The sequence below is a fragment of the Chlamydotis macqueenii genome, chromosome Z (assembly GCF_036417535.1).
Source record: "Chlamydotis macqueenii isolate bChlMac1 chromosome Z, bChlMac1.mat, whole genome shotgun sequence".
In the NCBI taxonomy this organism is placed as follows: domain Eukaryota; kingdom Metazoa; phylum Chordata; class Aves; order Otidiformes; family Otididae; genus Chlamydotis; species Chlamydotis macqueenii.
In genome coordinates, this window is record NC_141593.1 from 1598383 (window position 1) to 1617760 (window position 19378).

Below are 19378 nucleotides of genomic sequence, written 5' to 3' on the forward strand. Positions count from 1 at the left end.
TCATGTCTGTCTGTCTTTGCTAGAGATGATTTTGTTTGGCCTTTACAACATAACTAGACTCACTATAAATCAACAGAGTAGCACTGAATTTTACGGTGAGGGTGGTGGAGCACTGGCCCAGGTTGCCCAGAGAGGTGGTGGATGCCCCATCCCTGGAAACATTCAAGGCCAGGTTGGATGCGGCTGTGAGCAACCTGATCTGGTTGGAGATGTCCCTGCTCCTGGCAGGGGGGCTGGACTGGGTGGGCTTTAACAGTCCCTTCCCACCCGAACTGTTCTGTGATTCTACAATTGAAGGGCTTCACACAGAGACAACCAAGGTGCTCACACAATGACACATCCAAAAAACGGGTGCAGGATTGACGCAAAGCATGGTTCATCACGGGACGCACTACCTTCTGCTACGTGATGCTGACTGATTTGGCCTTTCCAAACACAAAACCAGACCTGATTTCCTCTCTACGCCTTCTTGCAGCATCACTTCACACCATCAGTGTCCTCTACTTCTCCCACGACAGTGATGGACACCCCACTCACAGGGCCACCAGATAAGCACCCATTCTGTAGGCTGTGCTGCAGGAGCAGAGACAACACTGCTGGGCTGAAAGGACACAGCACAAAGTCCATTGGCGCAGACTCAGCAGAGCACTGAAGAGCAAACTTGTCTACTGCTGAAGTCCAGCGAAAGTCCTCACATACTGCAACGCTTGGCTACAGAGGCTGCCTGAGTCAGCTATTTTCTTCCAAGCTTCATGGAAATGAATCTTCAGGAGGAATTTAAGTAGCTGTTTTGCAACACCAGCTTGGGAAAGACATCCCAAGTACAGATGGCATGTGAGATATCTTCAAAACAGCTCTTTAAATGCTTTGCTGGATCTCCCACAAATCATCAGGGATGGCCAGATGGAGGCCCTTGTTGCACAGAGCGGGCAACCAGTTAGGAAGACAGCCCCTGGACTTCAAGGGTGACTGCCCAGACTGGTGTAGAAATCACTGCAGTGATTTCATCTAGAAATTGCTTGGAAATGGTTTTCTGCAGAAACTACATTGCTTGGAATTATGGTTTTGGATTCTTAGCGTACTGTAAACATGACTCAAAAAAACTACATGAAAACCATGGGGAAATACAGTGACAAGGAACTGAATCCAGTTTCATGGAAACAGTTTAAACCCAAAAGACACAACGACGGTACACGACGTTTCCCAAAAATCTGCTGAGTACAAATACACACAGATCCAGGACTGCCGGTAAGAATGTGACTCGAATGAATATAGATTCACCTTTTACTACTATGCAATAAAAGAGCTTATATCGCAGACTCCAGACTGCCTCCTTTAAAAATACACCCCGGCTCAGCAGTTATCCCGAGATCTGATAATCCTCCAAGAGATATAAACTTTAAACCCACGCCAGGATGCACAGACACAGCCCACCACCATCCCTCCACCATCCTGTGCCTCACGACACATCCTAAATAGTACGTACGAGCCCCCACCTGCTGCTTTTTTGTTCAGCTGTCTTCCTTTAGACCTCGGTGACTCTTTGACCTGCAAGCAAGGAGACATCCTAGGTTTTTTCCATCTCCTATTTATACCAGTGCTTTCTAGTGAAGAAATAAATGTCTTTCCTGTAGGAGTTAAGGCAAGATTTGACAGGATCTCCTAACAGCTGTCCAGACACATGAGCTGACCCAAAGTCAATGGCAAGCAATTACTTCCGACATGGGGATGTGGTAAAACGCCGATTCAAGGAGCATAGGAGATACTGTGGACTTAAGTGTGCCAGAAGCCTTTATCACACACGTTAAATAAGCTTCTTTAAGAATGATTCAGGGTGCTACAGCACTTAGCCTAGAGCTAGGACTGATCTGAGTGTCAGCTTACTGCAACCCAGAGACAACCCCAAGCAGTATCCCAAATGTTCACCCAGGTCTGACTCACTGTCAAAAGAAAAGTTGTCTCCTCTCGACCCCATTCCTGCCTCCTCTCTCATGCTACTCCTAACGCTCGCATGGATGCGCTGAGCTGTGCCAGGGTCTGATCCACTCCCACAACTTACTTTCTCTTGGATGAGTTTCCACTCATCAGTTTGGGTGGGAACACGCTGCCTGGGGGTGGGGGGGGTGGAGGCAGAGAGCTGGGTCACCTTCTGTTGCTCTTGCTGCTTGGGGACCAGCAGCCCTGGCTTTAATCGATGAGCCACAGCATCTGCACAACGCTGGGAATGGATGGAGCAATGTTAGTTTAAATAAAATAAAGAAGCCTGTTGTCCACTCATGCCCCGAGGGCTGTCACGCTAAATAAAGACATTACCAGAGAAAGAGCAGATACTCAGCGCCTTCATGCCTGTTAGTGACCCTGGCACCTTCCGAATCGATCTAGGGACTCTCTTTCCCACAGATGCTCCCTTGGAGACAGACTGCTGCGGCTTTAGTCGGAATAAATGGAAACAAAACAGTTAACAAATACCCAAAAATAGAGCGCAGTTAATTTTTTTTTTTTAATATGGAGATGAAAAATCCCTGGGTGAATTACGTGCCAGCAGAGATATTAGCTACATATAATAGATGCAATATTTTTAATACTAATATTTTTGGCTGAGACAAGAGTGGGAATGGAAAGTATTTTCAGTGTCTTGACTTCTTTATTTTGCAAACATCAGTTGCTAACTGGGGTCAGACAGAAATATGGTTTCTGCAACAAGAGCCCAAATAACTTGAGCTGGCAACTTCTTCACACACTAACCATGCCAGGAGGCCCCGCAGAGCTTCAGTATGTTGCTCCCTCCCAGGTTTCCGGGGCCAACATCCCCAGCTAAATGCTCTCCTGCAGAGAGGGTGATTACTTGCCATGGCCAAAAACTGGAAGTCACCACTAAAACCATGCAGCCACACCACTGAAGTGCTGCCGGGCTTCTTCAAACGGGCCAGGTTGCTTGGAAAGACCTCATGTGACATCAGGGATGCTATAAAAATCTCTTTTTTTACCTGTTTAAAGCATCAGCCTCTGCTTGCTCTTACCTCTCAGTTCAGTTGCCAGATAACTTTGGGGAGCAACCTGGCAGCGGAAAGCCCCTGGTGCTGGTTCCAAGCGACCACCAGTAACGGCACATTTATATTTTGAGGATTGAAAGCAGGAGAAAGAAACAAGTTACTCCCTTTGTATTTACTCCAGAAACCGGCTGCTGACAACACCTCCATGAACTCCTGCTGGAAAACAACGTGTAAATGGATAAACTCATTTCCAGAACTGAGGAGCCATGCCGGAAACACTCCACCACAGAGAAAGCCATTTCAATAACAGATCGGTTTCCTAGTGCGGAGGAACCTGCCGCTATATTTCCTTCCCTCAATTCTGGCCGGCTGAAATAGCATCACGTAGACGGTTGTGTTTTGCACTACATGACGCTAAAAGAGTCGCCTTGAAGGACAGTCTCATGGGTGAGGGGGTTCGCACATACGAGGATATGGTAGCCACGGGTTCACTGCAAGGTTTGTGGTGGGGAAAGTCCAGCCACAGCCCCTTCCCTCCTTTCTACCTCAGTTTCTTCACAGGGAAAGGGGGGATGCTGAGAGCAACACTCTGCCAAAAACCACTTTCAGGCTGACAGACAACAAAACACTGCAGTGTTGTTTCATATCAGGCTGTCTTCCCTGCAGACAGCTCTGGCATTGCCCCGTGACATTTCCTACAGTAGATTGACCCAACAGCACCCTACGTCTGCCCACGCGATGACGGCTTTCCTGTCAGGTTGATTAAAAATAAATAAGTCACATTATCAGCTACTGAAGCAACAACAATACAACCCAGATGACCAAGGTGCCCTGGGTGGAGGGTCACAAAAATGATCAGAGGGCTGGAGCACCTTTCTTGTGAGGCCAGGCTGGGAGAGCTGGGGCTGTTCAGCTTTTCTCCCCTGGCTCCAGGGAGACCTTAGAGCGGCCTTCCAGTGCCTAAAGGGGGCTTAGACGAAAGATGGGGAGAGACCTTTTTAGCAAGGTCTGTTGTGACAGGACAAGGGGCAAGAGTTTTAAATGAAAAGAGAGTAGATTCAGACTAGATATAAAGAAGAAATTTTTTACGTTGAGGGTGGTGGAGCACTGTCCCAGGTTTCCCAGAGAGGTGGTGGCTGCCCAATCCCTGGAAACATTCCAGGCCAGGTTGGCCGGGGCTCTGAGCAACCTGATGTGGTTGGAGATGTCCCTGCTCCTTGCAGGGACCAGATGGCCTTTGAAGGTCCCTTCCCACCCAAGCCAGTCTGTGATTCTATGATCCCAGAGCAGACACTGCTGAATGCTTCTGTTGATGGTCTTGCTTTCAAAACGGCCAAACCTGTTTTAAATGCCAACTCCCACTTTGCTGAACACATCTGAAGAGCTAAGGTAGTGCTCAACGGGCACTTAGTGTGCAGGCACACTCATGTAAGCACTTTAACTCTCATGACATGAAAAGACGGATGGCTCAAAATAAGCAAAAGGAGGTATTTCTTCATATAACACGCAGTAAAACTGCAGAGCTATGCTATGGGAGATGTGAGTACCAGGAGTTTACAAGGGTTCAAAAAGCACATTGCCGAAGTCACAAAAGGAAAATACATCAGGAGCTACTGGGCACAAAGGGGAGCAAATGTGATCCTGCAGATCTGCAAAGTGTAAATTCCTGGAGAATCATAGAATCATTTCTGCTGGAAAGGAACCTTAAAATCATCAAGTCCAACTGTTAAGAAGAGAAGAGCACTGCTGGGAAGCAGCGTTACATGCATACCCTGTTCTTCTCCGGTTCCTCCTGGTGTCCATTGCTGGTCACCAAGCCAGGTGGTCTGGTGTGACCCATCACGCCTCTCCTCCTGCTCTTACTGACCTGCCAACCAGCTCCAGCAAATCACTTGCACATCTACTTGCAAATGAAACACTCCTGCCCCTCTGCTGATGCAGGACGGCATGGCAACCATAAGATGTGGCGAGTTATCTCCCAGCTGGGTGGGGGGATTGCAGTGTGAGGCACTCTGCACTCGGCACGCGCAGGCAATTACCGCCACACCAGCTCACGTGCCATAATTCATTAAGCCGCAGTAACGCAATCACCCAGCTGAGCCCTTTTAGGAACAAACTGTCGAGACAATATTGTCCTCTGGGGACGTGCAGTTCAGAGAATTAATTTAGTCTAAGAACTCCCAGTGATGTTGCGGACAATCAAACTGAAAGAAACGATGATCTGTCTCTAAATTGCCTGTAACCAACCCCTCAGCTGATGCCCTGTTCATCGGTGACCACCAGGTCTGCTCAGGCAGGAGGGGCAAGTATCGACCCTTTGTTCGGGACTTTCATGCATATGAACACCTAATCCTTGAGGAACCTCATTGTGAAGAACCAGTAGTCCAACAGAGAGTTCTTCACGTTGTTCTCCAGGATGCTCAGTTTCAGCTGGTACAGCTTTCTTAGTCCTATGTTTTGGCTTTGGTCCTGCAAGCAGCAGGGAGTGGAACTCCACAACCTTTATGGAATCCTTCCAACTGGAGATAGTCTGATTCCTTTCTGCGACACACCTTTAGTGCAGTTGTTCCTGAAAACATGGCCTGTCCTTCTCCACTTGTTCAAAGTTTCCCAGTCTTATGCAGGACAGCGACTATTATCTCTGCTTAGGTGTTTTTTTATGCTGCCTAGAAGAGGTTTTTTTGCATTGTTACACTCTAAACACGATGATTTAACTAGATGCTAGCACTGCTATTCATCATTGCAGGCAAGTACACCACCAGACACAACTTTTGTCCTTAAAAAGGAAAAAAATCACTGGTCCCGAGTTTGCTCAGGGGAAGAGCTCTCCCACAAACAGCAGCTTTTCACAGCCACCATTACGCTGACTCAGCTCCTCTGTACCCTGCTCAGCATGAACGGCCGTGACATCCTGGGTGGATTTGGGATGTTCCCTCTGCACCCACAAAGAGTCTACATGGCAAGGAGGAGACAGGACCATAAGGAGGAGGATGAAAACCTGATTTCTAGATGCTGCTCCGTGGGTTCAGACCCACGTTAAACATAATTAATTTGATTTGGAAAGCCTACTGAAAACGTTTCAACGTTTTCAATTCCTTCCCCTCCTCTCTCTTCCTTCTGTTTCAGCACCATTTGTTGAGTTCACTGAAAGCACTGCAAATCATTTTGCTCGATGCTCATTCTCAGCATGTACCCAGTGCATCCAAAACATTTCATTTTGTTCCAGCTAGGAACAGCACTTCGGCACTAAAATAACGCCTTGATATTGTTGCTCTCTTTAATAAACATCCTCTTCTCTCACTCCAAAGCCCTCAGTAAATGGCCCTGGAAGAACAAAAGACATTTCTGTATTGTTTTAAGTTCTCTTCCTTTCTGAAAAACCTCAATTAAGCCAGTGAAAAAGCAAACGTGTCGCTACTACACTCTGTAATTATGAACTCATTTCTATTCACTCACCCAGCAGGAGACGGTTGTCCCGGTGACCTCTGAGAACGGATTTCTAAGACTTTTTGAAAATTTCACAGCCTTAAAAATGACACGTTCATGTCATCCACAAAACAAGTTCACCTTTGCCTTCACTCAAAATAACCCACAATCTTAAAATCCAGGGTGAGGGCCATTCCTGCGACAATTTTTTTTTGTGAAAGGAGCCCTAACACTGGCCATGAATAGATCAGCATGGGAGCGGCTCTGGAAATAGTGCAACCTTTCAAGGCAGCGTGAAAATTGCATGAATACAGGCTATTAGCTTATTGTAAGGAGTTTTCAAATAAATAGCTTGCATGGCACGCTCCCGAGTGATGGCTGGGCTTTTCTTTGCAATCTTTCCAGCACAAAAACTACCTGGCCTGAAGAGGACATATGCCATTGCGATGCCAACCTCTTGACTTGCCCATAGGATGCTTGCAGGAACGAGCGCAGAGTTTACTTCTGGTAAAATCCCACTGAGAAAACATCTTGCACAACAAAACGCTGGGACAACTTGGTTACATATGTATGTATCTCAGTTATATATGTATGTACATATGTATCATTAAGCAGAGAGTGAAAGATAAGGAGGATAAACAAGAGGAAAAACAATTTTTTTTTAATAAGAGATGAAACAGTGGACAATAAGTTGACACCTGAGAAGTCAGAAATAGACAATAATGAATGCAGAAGAGCAGATGTTCATGGAAAATGAAGTAATACTGACCTTTAAACAGAAGCTAGACAACAGCTTTACAATTCACAGGCAGGACTACAAGCCACACTGCTTTAGGGTCCATTCCTGAGCCTTTCATGATTTCATGCGCCCATGACACACCTAGGCATACATACTTCTTTTCTCTCCACATTTAGGATGAAATTTAAGGGAGCACATAAACATCCACCACAACAACTTAGGCAGAGCTCAGGAGCGTACAGCTCTTCTCAACCAGCTCCCAAAATCCCACCAGGTCCCAAGGGTCTGAGTCAGTTCACACTTTGTCTGAAATGTAAGTGGCAAAAGCATCACCATCATGCACGTTCTGAGATACCACCATCTTCTCAGACCCTCCAGTTCAGCCAGCTCCTGCCTTAGAACACACCAGATCAATGAACTGGGCATCCACCCACCAGCTCCCTTCTAGAAGAAAGTGAAAAGTGTCAACTGAAGTGAAAACAAGTTAGGGGTTGTAGCAGGAGCTTGCAATGCCTTGAAGGGGCTCAAGACTAAACCCTTCCACCTGTGACGACAACAGTTCTGTTTACACCTGTTTATGAAAAACCAAGGGAAAAAAAAAAGCCAGCTACACACTTCACCCAGGCTGCTGAAACACCAGTGACTGGTGTCAACTCCTGCTAAGTAGCAGCACCAAGCCAGCTTGGCTGGTTGATCTAGGTAGGGTCTACCTACCCAACTGATGGGTAAGGAGGGCTTGCTGTGGCCAGAGAAGTCAGGCAGCCTCAACAAGGGGTTGAACTAAATGTGGGTGAGGGATCAGCCATGTGCATCGTCCAGTAATACATACATGCATAGTCTGAAGCGGACACTATTGCCCCCAAACCTTCTCAAGAAATGCCAAGGTGCCACTCTCTGCATGTGCGAGAATGTCCTGGTGGAAACCTTCCTTGCTTAGCTGAGAAGAGACTTCCCCTCCATGAGACAGGAGAGAATGGCATGCCCATTCTCTTGAGGCTTGTCCCCAGTCTCAAGTCTTTGTTCTTGCTGAAGAGAGCCCAGAAAGAAATCCCCATCCTAAGTGCTTCCTCTGGTGTGAGGTGTTTTGGCTCAGCTCCTCCCACAGCTCTTTGTTTTTCAGACTTCCTTGGTTCTGGTCAACATGAGAAGGCACAATAAAGCAAGGAAACCTGTTCTCAGAAGATGGCCAGACTGATTTTTGTTATGTGGGGGCCAGAAGATCTCAGTGAGAAGCTTTTCAGGGCTCTCCTGTGATTCCCACCTTTAGGAATCCTCACCTTGTCCCAGGGGAAGGGGAATCCTCCCTCCTCTCCACACAGCATTGGATTGTGGTAGGGTTGGTCACACAGTTCAGTCTTGTGCAGGGCTTTTACCAGAGCAGAAGGTGCTCTCAGGCCCTGTGCATACACACTTAGCGTACAGAACAACTGCTCCCTCAACAGCTTACAGCAGCAAGATGTATCTAATGCACCGAGAACATAGGAACAGGGAGGAGGTTCCACAGCATCACGCAGAGTGTGGGTTCAAATTGCCTGATTTTAGGTGTCTGCCATGTCAGAGACCAAATGTGATGTGGGGATCTAAACTCCATGGCAGCCCAACCAGCATAGGTGGTGGAGACTGAGGAGAGACTCCGCTGGCCAAACACCTGCTTCATGCTGGGATGAACCGTCTTCCAAACTCCACTGACCGCATTCCCTCAGAACATAACGGGAACTTTGGCACCGCATTCATATATAGTCAGCCTAGTTATGGACACACGTGGCAGGACTCAGGTGGTGGTGTCACTGGCAATGCGTCATGGTATCTTGTCTGGCTTCCACCCCGTTTTGGTGCAGGTTTCACAAGGTCTGGTGTCTGCTAGCTCCTTGCATGGATTTCACGATATGCTAGGGCATCTGAAATAGCACCTGTGATCGTGAAGGTGAATCCCAGCAGTCTTCCTTCTGGTAAAGGCGAGAACTAAAATGAGGTCCCCCCTGTGTCACCCCAAAGGCCTTGGACACAAAAGCAGGTTTTTTGCTAACCTTCTCCCTAGTTATACAGCCACCATCAGTTTCTGCTCCCCATTCCCTAATGCTCACGAGAATGAGCAGTGGCTGGTGCCCCATCCCTGGAAACATTCCAGGCCAGGTTGGCCAGGGCTCTGAGCAACCTGATCTGGTTGGAGATGTCCCTGCTCCTGGCAGGGGGGTTGGGCTGGGTGGGCTTTGAAGGTCCCTTCCCACCCAAACCATCCTGTGATTCTATGAAAAGGCATGAAGAGCTGTCAGTGTCAACAACTCACTGTCCTCCAGCCCAGCCCCTGCTGCCACAGAGGAGAAAGACACCTAATAAATGCTGAGTTTTGATGAAAGCAGATGTCCCTCCACCACAGGCACAGGCTGGAGTTCTCCTGTATTTTTTGCTGGAGCAATTATTTTGCTTTCTGTGAAGCAACATCATAAGACCCTGAGCTTATCCAGCAGGCCATTAGATTTCTATTAAGGTTTCATAACAGTAAAATGTTTTGCCGGTGGTACACAAAGTCTTTCAATCAGCTGCAGAGATGGAGAAAAACAACCTGCAAAAGCCTCCTGATGCCATAAAGTCTACTGGCAGCTCGGCAGGTTAAATTTAGTCTACAGGACAGGGGTCACTTCAGTCGCCAAGATCATAAAAAAAAAAAAAAAGGCAATAAAAAGTCTTGTGTTGTAGCGTTTTTATGTAATGACAAAGCTCCTCTCAATAGAGAGGTGGCAACCCTGCAGCTGGGAAATGCACCCGGCTCTCTGCTGCCACTGCCTCCTGGCATTAAGAAAAAGGAACAATGAAAGGAAAGGATTAAATTTGCTTAGATGAGTATCTTTTAACCCTTCCGCACCGTGCCTTTAGCTAGGCACACAAGGAGGATGGAGCAGAACTGGAGAACGGTAACGGATACGTATCTCCTGAAGTCCTGCTCCTGTGGAGCATGTCCTGTTGAACTCACAAATGTTTATTATTTATCTTTTTATCTATTTATCGAAGGTTGAGCCCACAGAATGCTCCGATATTTACAGAAGTACGTTTTCCCTGCATCACATGAAATGCAAAATCCTTTCAGTCGTTGCTAGTGTCGGGAAAGGAGCTGTAAATAACGGCATCGCCTTTCGTGGTGTGTTTTGCCGGCAGGATCGCAGCCGCACCATCTGCCTTCGGGGGTGACTCATGGCTGGGCACGTTTTCACTGACACCCTCAGCGCGTAAGGGCTTAGCGCTGATCACAACGGCAGAAACAAGAGCAGCTGGGTGGAAAACCCCTACTCAGCCTGCCACAGATGGAGACAGGGGTGACAGGCAAAACAAACTCCCCGATGGATGCTAAACACCAACTGCTCCACCTTACTGCTACTGGTGTTTCACATGGACCACTCGGCTAATTGGAAGACCTTACATGTGCAGCTCTGGGGATGGTGCTGGGGCAGGCAAGTGGCTCTTAGATGAGCCAGTCCAGGACTGCTGCTAGATATAAACTTGGTTGAACTTCAGGTGAACTTCTGCAGAGCTATTTGATCATTTGTGTCCTGTAGGTACATCATCCATAGGGATGATGTTGGACTATTACAGCCCCATGCCATGCTGAGCCCAGAGCACGGCGCAAAGGCAGTGACGTGTCTTTATGGAGCCAAGCCACCTCCAGATCTCAGCTCCAAGAGGTCCCTCTTGACAAGAAGCTGTAGTGCCACTCAGCAACTCCACCCGCAGCTGAGTCACCCGCAGCCGGATGCCCGTGGGTCATCAAGAGGTGGCTTTTTGATCATTCAAAGACCACTCCTTCAACGGGGAGCCTGGTGTGGGCTTTGTTCTCAACAGTCTCCTCTTGGGAGCCGGGTCCCAGCGCTGTGACCCCTGGCAGAGCCTTCTTCTTGACGCCTGGAAGGAAGGGCAGCAGGGCCAGGCGATGCCAGGGTGTCTGGCCAGCGTGGCTCTGCAGGTCGAAGAGGCTCCTGCTTGACCCCCACTGATACCATCTCTGCCCCGCTCCACCACTGCCTTGCCCAAAGTGCAGCTGATGAAATAACCAGGTCCCAGTGACACCAGGCCTTTGTAAGGACCCACCCAACAGCCCCATGAGAGGGCATGGGAGTAACTACAAACACGGGGAGGAAGGACCTTATGCCACTGGAACCCTCTCCAGTTCCCTACATCTGTTACTCCTGGGGGCAATCAAGGCAGACCTTCCTCTGATTTCCAGTCTTAACTAAAGGACCAGTTTTATCCGCTTACTGTTTGTAGAAGCCTGTTTCTTCATCAGAAATAACCCTTCTCCCCCTGTGCCGTTTGCCCCCGAGTACCTCGAGAGCATCCACATCCGCTCCCAGCCTCTGCCAGGCAAGGCTGAACTAGCAGACATATGTGAAGCAGCATTTCCTTCTCTGGGCTTTCAAGTTTATTTTGTCCTTCATTTCCCTGGGTAACCCTGAATCCTCATATTAACAAACAGCAAAAAAAAAAACAAACCCAAAGCAGAAAACATTTGCTTTACTTCTCATCTCAAATCCCCCCTGGTAATGGCTCCCTCTCACTCCAGCATCACGTGGTCCTGCAACTCCCACCCGACCCCAGACCTCCTCCCTGAACAAAGAGATCTTGCCCTTGAAGCAGCAAGCAGGGCAAAGCTGATTCCTAAGAAGTTTTACGACAGGGTAAAGTGGTAGAGTGCCCTTTATGGTGTTTTGAAAGGAAATTGTACAGGAACAATGTCCCGAGCAGCGTGGCTATTGAAAACCCTTCACAAAAGGAGTTTGCCACAGGAGGAAAAGCAGCTTAATCAGTTGAACTAATCACTGTAGGTGGCTGAGTGTCCCTGAGGGTCTGTAAAATCAAATATAATGGGGAAAGAAATACATCACAGCTTGCCTATGCTCTTTGGCGGAGGCGCCAGCGGATCTGGGACATTCCCTGCCTGGCCCTGAGCCCGCTGTGACCGTCCTTTGGGCCATCCCTATGCAGGACCATGCTGGCCTCCGTGCAAGACCCCAGCTGGGACCACACGGACCAGCTGGGATGAGCCCTGGGAGGTCCCTCAGCCAGACGGCAGCCCATCAGGATGAGATGGGATCTGAGTGAGGAGGCAGGACTGGGGTGTCCACCCGCGTGCACTCACCTCAGCTAACCTGGTTTTCAGCGTGGGCGCGAGCAGGAGGGGTCAGCGGCACTTACACAACCCTCCTGCTTCAGGAAGAGGAAACTGTCCCTGACAGCCACCCGGGGCTCTCCAGGGAAGGAGGATATTTCTGCCTTCCCCAGCTCTGAATCTAATTAAAACCAGAAAACAACACCAAAAAAAAAGAAGAAATCATCCAGACTGTTTTTTTCTTGATCATTTAAGTGTGAAGCCAAGTTAACGGCAGGAAGCAAATTGGGACAACGCAAGAGAAAACTTGGGGACATTTCTGTAATCCTGTTGTCAAAAGCCACAGGTATTTTGAGCACGCTGAGGGGAGATGGGGAAAGCACACAGGTCTCCTTGCTCCTGTCCCTTCTTCCCTTCTCTCTGTGTAAACAGACTTCTGCTCCACCTCCTCTCCACACAAGAGCTTTATGGAGGATGGATACCCCAGGTGCAGAAATTTCCCCCCCTTAAACTCCCATCCAACAGGAGAAGCAAGACATGGGACTGTGCTTCCCTCTGTCATCCTCTCTGGTCCCATAGACTGACCACTAAAAGCCCCATGAGATACCAACCAGCATCTACTCAAACATGAGGATTTCCTTTTGGTAAGGTGATCAGCATGATTTGAGTTTTGAATCCAACAAGATGTGATTGAACCCATGTTACTACAACAGCGCAAACTTTTTAAGACTTCCCCAGTAACATTTCCCTACTCCTCACCAAAACTGTCCCCTTCCTTAGGTGACACAGAACAATTTCAGTACTCTGTTAACCAGAAAACCAAGAAGTACCTACAAACTCACCTGTCAACCCATAACTCCCTATATTCCTTGTAAATCTGATCTAAACTGGCCGACATTTCTTGTCAGTCCTACAAGGCTGGTAGAAGTCTCTGTGCACGCATCTCCAGGCCATGCGGCTTGGCTGGTCGGGCCCTTCATCCAAAAAACATCACCCCAAGATGCCATGGGAACTGGAGAAACCCTGTGCAGCATCAGGGTGACTTGCAATCCTTCAACAGATACTGAAGAAGTGGCATTTTTGGGAACTTTTTGAAAAACAAGGGGCCAAACTCAGAGCCCACCTACCCAAGGAGACCATGTCCCAGCACAGCTTGTGCTGTGCTAGCAGAGAGGCAGCAGGTTGGGAAGGGTCGGAGGAGAGGACTTGAGAAATGGGTCCGTTGTGCCCCATATCCCAGAGTACGCAACAAAGGAAGCATGCATCCCATGGCAAAATGACTCGTGGAATGTAAAAATGTATTGTATACGCAAGGAGTGAACTATGGTTGTAGGACCATAGGGTTGCTTCTCCCCATGGCAGTGAAAGGTGCACAGCAGAGACATCAGGGTAGGTGAGCCACGTTCCTCCACAACGTGGTGACAGCATTTCCCGAGGAAAGGTGACAGGAAGGAAGCGGGGATGGACGCTATTTATAGCACGCTGGACGTCAGCATTGTTTTGCATGAGAAACAGAAGGTGCTTCGCTAGCCCCTTCTAAATGTCACCATCAAGGAGGGGAGAGGAGCCTGCATACACTCCAGGGGGGAACCAGTATCGTTTAAAAGACCAGCCGGGAAAATCAGGTAGATTTCTGGGTACCAATCTGCCTTATCAGCTCTTCTGTAACAGCTGTATCACACAAAATACCAGCCAACCTGAAGGCCAGCTACAACAAGGCAAGGCCAGCTGGACTTGAGAATTGCGCAGAGGTCAGCCTTGACTCCCAGACCCAAGCTGGATGTCCACTTGCGAGTGTTTGCTCCTGAACATCATAGAATCATGGAATGGTTTGGGTTGGAAGGGACTGTTAAGAGCCATCCAGTCCAACCCCCCTGCAAGGAGCAGGGACATCTCCAACCACATCAGGTTCCTCAGAGCCCCAGCCAACCTGGCCTGGAATGTTCCCAGGGATGGAGCATCCACCACCTCTCTGGGCAACCTGGGCCAGTGCCTCACCATCCTTAGCTTAAAAAATTTCTTCCTTATATCCAGTCTAAATCTACCTCCCCCTAGTTTAAAACTATTACCCTTCATCCTATCACAACAGGCCCTGCTAAAGGGTTTCTCCCTGTCTTTCTTCTCAGCTTCCTGTAGGTACTGGAAGACCACTATAAGGTCTCCTTGGAGCCAGAGAGACAGGAGGATGCCCAACATGGCAGCAGGATGCTCACCATGGTCACCTGGGATGCATCACCCTTCTCAGATGAGGCAGGTCCTGAGCAGGGAGAGTCGGTGCACCACGGACAGGCATTGCTTATGGGATCTAGGGCGATGCTTGAGGCCAAGTGCTCACCACTATCGGGAGAAGGGGAAAAGCTGCCTGATAAAAACCAGACCCAACTGCATCAGGGCTTCGAACCCGCACCTACTTCTAACCAACAGAACAGGAAAACACCTTTTCTTCTTGCAAATGCGCTGCATGTCAACTCTGCTCCCACTCTTGGCTCCTGCCAATCCCCTTCTAAGAAATCAGCTCTTCTTCCCTTGGGTTTGGGCATCCAGAGCAGCTTCCTAATCCCTCTCCCAACCCATGCACGACCAAACAGCTCCACTCAGCCTCTCCCAAGCCTCGCTGCCTCTGATGTTCCATCTACAGTCTTGCAATTTTGAGTCTCTCTGTATCCAGATGAGATTTAAAACAAAAAGCCCGTAATTCCCAACTGTTTTGCTGGCCATAAAATCTCATCCTGAGAGATGTTTATACCATCTGTATGGCTCCACCAGCTCTGAAAGGAAGCTTCTCTCCCCCAGAATGATGCCTGGGACATTTAGGTAATAGCACCGCAATGAACTGTGAACAGCTTTGTAACCTGTTTGTGCTCAAATGCAGTCTGGTTTTTTTTTTCTATTCTTTTTTTCCCCACTATTTTTACCCTTTTTTCCCCTATTTCTACCATGTTTTTCTCATTAAATAACCATTCCGAGACCTCAATTACCGCTCTAAATCATTTTTCAAGAACAAGATGCTCTCCAGGGCATCTCAAGTGGCACTAGAAGGACTAAACCTTCCCTCCTAGCTCTAAACACACTGTGGAGGTGAGGGGACCCTGAGTGCTTATGCGGTTTAGGTTCAAGCTCCTCAGCATCAAACCATGTTGCATGGGGAGAGGGAGGCTGCTGAGGTCCCCAACTGAAGGCTAGGGGATGGGATCGTACCTTTTCTGCTTAAATAATTATTTAAGAGACTGTTTTTTTCACTCCAGCTCCCTCAACCCGGGCTTCTTAGCTTTTTTTTGCAATTAAAATAAGTACATTCTTCTATCTAAGCTTTGACACCAGCACAGATGTCCGTGGAGGACTCAGGCAGGACTGCGTACCCTTTGCTCCTTCCATTTTATTTCATTCGTAAGTGCTTAGGGCTGAAATGGTCCCATGTTTCCTCCCACATGGTTTATCAACTGGGTTTTAAGGCTGCTGTCTCTCCTCCCGGGCTGTTATCCCAGAGCTACGTGGTCTGGGCTGCATCTCACCCTTCGATCTTCCAACCTCAGCCCAAGGCAGTTTCTTTCGCTATCTCTCCTTCCCATTTGTGCAGGAGGCAGGGATGCCCTGGAGGGCTGAATGCTTCTATCTGCTGATGGTTTATCTAAAGGGATCAGAAAGAAAAAGAAATAGAAACACATGGCTGGTGAGATTCCTTGGACTGGCTGGTTTTCCGAGTGGGAGGGAAGAACCAACATGCAGTTCCATGGCTCCAGTCCAGCGCAGCTTTGGGCATAGGGCTTCAGGCAGGAGACCCCTTGGCTCTGCAGGTCTCTTCTCCAGTAGCATCATGCACTCTTTGGATGGTGGAGGAAGACCCACTCGGTGAGCCAGGATGGGAGCAGGATGCTCCAACCTCTGCTGCAACTTCTCAGGGACCCCAGTCCAGCGCTGTGAGGAAGCCTGCTCAGCTTGCTCTTGCAACACAAGCAGACTTCAGCTTTGTTTTAACCATGTTTTGGTGATCACAGGGCTGCAACTGAGCTGAAACAAGCCCTTTTTTTTTTTCCCTAAGTCACAAGATGAAATTGTCTTTTAAACTGCATACAGGAAAAAAGGAGGGAGCCCCAAAGCGGGGAGAAAATGGAGTTTGCTGCTGACGAAAGCCCTGCCCACAAAAGAATGTTTCTAGGATGCCTAAGTAAACTCTTTTCAGCTGTTTTTTGGTTGCTTGGTAAAAACTGGGAAAATCAAACTAAGCACAGGCTTAACTGCATCGCGGCTGTTCAGGAATCACGAAGTAACAGGGAGATTTGAGGACACACTCCAACTACTACTACAGGTGTCTCTAGGACTCACCTGAAAATCCCCCTGTGAGGCATCACAGCTCAGACACAGATTTTAAATCACCCTAGGAGAAAAAATTGGCCACTTTTTCTCCTGTTCAATAACATCAACCTTGCAAATGCCTGGTTTTAGTAAAGCTTTATTGCCCTGGTTGCGTTGCCTCAGACACAGCAGAACACACTGGCAGAAACAAAGCAGTATCTACTGCTGACTCCCTAATTCCTTGCTTATTTTCACATTTAACCGTAGTCATGACTCCTATCAAGGACTTTAGATGTCCTCATATAATTAAATATGCAATTTACACAATTAAATATCCAACTGACCCAATTAAATTAACTCAATGGATTGAAATCACCAATGCCACAGTAACTCAGCTGCCTATTTAGTACACTCCCTCCTTCACGCAGACAGGCGTCTGAAGCTTACTGCAAACCCTTCTCAACCATACTCACTTCGCAGATGACCCTGAAAGTCAGCAAATTTTGCATTTCCATCAAAAGAGAGGAAGCAAGTTGCAAGGACTCAAAGCTTTCACAGATAATACCTTGCCAGCTGCCTCTTCCAGTACAAGCAGGGGGATCTGGCTGTGCTTGGATAAGTACAAGGGCAAGAGGAGATTCCTTCTTAAGATACTCCTGGAGCTATGGAGGACATTCTCCAGATTTAAAAGAGAAACCAGGGGGATGGACAGACTCTGCATTTTCAGGGGAAAATGTGCTCAAATAAAGGTTTATGCATTAACCCAATACTGGCAGCTCCTAAACAGCAATATTGTCCCAAGACAGTCCATGAGACGAAGGGGGAAGACGTGCAGCGAGGAAGAGAAGATTAAAAAGAGAGGTGTCACCTACCTCCGATCGTTTCTCCTCCTTCTGAACAGCTTTTTGGTGTGTGCGATTTCAGCTTCATGAGGCAATGGATGGTAGCCCTGGAAAACAGAGGAAAAAGCAACGATCAGCTCTAAGATACAGGAAGGATCGATACGGATGGGGTCAGAGTGAGATAGAGCTGTATGCCCAACGTGTGAGCCTGATAAAAGAAACAAGTTCCCATCCAAACATCCTTACAACATCTCAGACCCTATCAAAGTAGGTCTGGAAAACCACAGAGTTGTTGTACACTCTCAGGGCCAGTGCAAGGAGCAGGGAACGGGGTTATCTGCAATTTCTGCAGGGGAGAAACCACACGGGGCAAATATTGGTGGATTACAATATCTACCGACTATAGGGCATTCACCCATGTCACACACAACACCGCTGACACCGTTGCACCTAAACCATCCACTTTCACGGAGTTGTCTCCTTCTTATTTATTTATTTATCTAAAACTCAGTTGCAAAAATGTCTGTAAAGGGACGATGCTCAGCAGCAATTGAGGATACTGGAGTAAGCAAACAGGAACCACGGCTGGCTGGCCTGCTGGGGCTGTGCCCCCACGCCGTTAGCAAGTCAACGGCCACATCATGAGCACGTGTTAGTCAACCCGGCCACCCCGGGGAAGGGACGGGTAGCACGTACCTCCTGAAAACAAGTGAGATGACAAGGACATTAAACGATTTGCCCTGGTCACATCAGTGGAAGAGCTGTGCGCAACTCAAGCTGCTGCTTCATCCTCTCTCCACTGAAGGTGCCGACTCTCCAACTTGGTACGTTCATCTGATAAGGAGGATGCTGTGTTTACCATCCCACTATGGGCATTGTGAGGCTTCATTAATGTGAGCAAAGAGCTCTGAGGTTCCTGGATGAAAGGCACTATATAAGTGCAAAGTATTATTTATTTTCCAGGGACTACAGAGCTGTCATAACCATAATGAATTTTATTTATGTAGTACTGTACTTCCCCAGCTGGCAATAAAAGCCCTGTAAAAGTCGCTCCTTTTATTTCCATCGCGATCTATCTTAGCCTCCGAGCTCCAGCCGCTGCGGGTGAATCACCACGCACGAGGGGCCACGAGGGAGCAGCCTGAGCAAGGGCAAGGGCTGCGTGGGAAACCGCCTCATTGAGCAGTAGCTTTGTCACACTGGCATGACAACATAACACGTCAACTTAAAAAAAAAGTCCCTCTCTCTCTGCCTGAAGAGCCTTCAAAACGACAGTTAATTTTAGTAGCAGTTACTGAGACAACAGTATTTTCAGTTCCTCTGGTGGAAGACGCAACAGAGGAGAAAGCTTGCTGGGAATGGTAATGAATTTAGGCTTGCAGACCAGAGGAGGCATCTACTACAGCAACCCTACAGCGCCCGTGGCAGCTGGAGCCTTCTACTCTGGCGACCTTTGCTCTTTGAGACTTCAAGCCACAAAGAACTCACCAAGCCCCTAGGTAAGTTCTGCTGCTGGCTAGCACATCCCCATTTAAACCTTGCTTTGTTTGCAGTCTTCAAGTGTGTTCCCTGAAAAGGTAGCTTCCCTTTTTAAGTTTCTTCTTCACTATTAGCTTAGGACGAGAGGTAATGGTTTTAAAATAGAGGGAGGTAGATTTAGATTAGAAATTAGGAAAAAATTTTTTACGATGCGAGTTATAGAACACTGGAACAGGTTGCCCAGAAAGGTGGTGGAGGCCCCATCCCTGGAAATGTTCAAGGCCAGGCTGGATGAGGCTCTGAGCAACCTGATCTGTTTGGAGATGTCCCTGCTCCTTGCAGGGGGGTTGGACTAGATGACCTTTGAAGGTCCCTTCCAACCCTAACCATTCTACGATTCTATGATTCTATGATTAACTCTTCCAGAGAAAATTGGATGTGCCATGATCATACAGTTTAGCACAGGAATTAAAGTATGTTCAAGAGTCGCACCTACTCTTGGAGACCA

General features: G+C 48.1%; 1 protein-coding gene across 4 annotated transcripts in view; it reads right to left on the bottom strand.

Moving 5' to 3' along the window:
• Window positions 1–19378, bottom strand: part of CTIF (cap binding complex dependent translation initiation factor) — a 145736-nt gene that overhangs the window by 49038 nt on the left and 77320 nt on the right. For all 4 annotated transcript variants that reach the window (XM_086770331.1, XM_086770333.1, XM_086770332.1 and 1 more), the window contains one exon: window positions 17422–17498. In XM_086770331.1, coding sequence (XP_086626457.1) covers window positions 17422–17498 — 77 coding nt within the window. The remainder of the gene's footprint in view (window positions 1–17421; window positions 17499–19378) is intronic.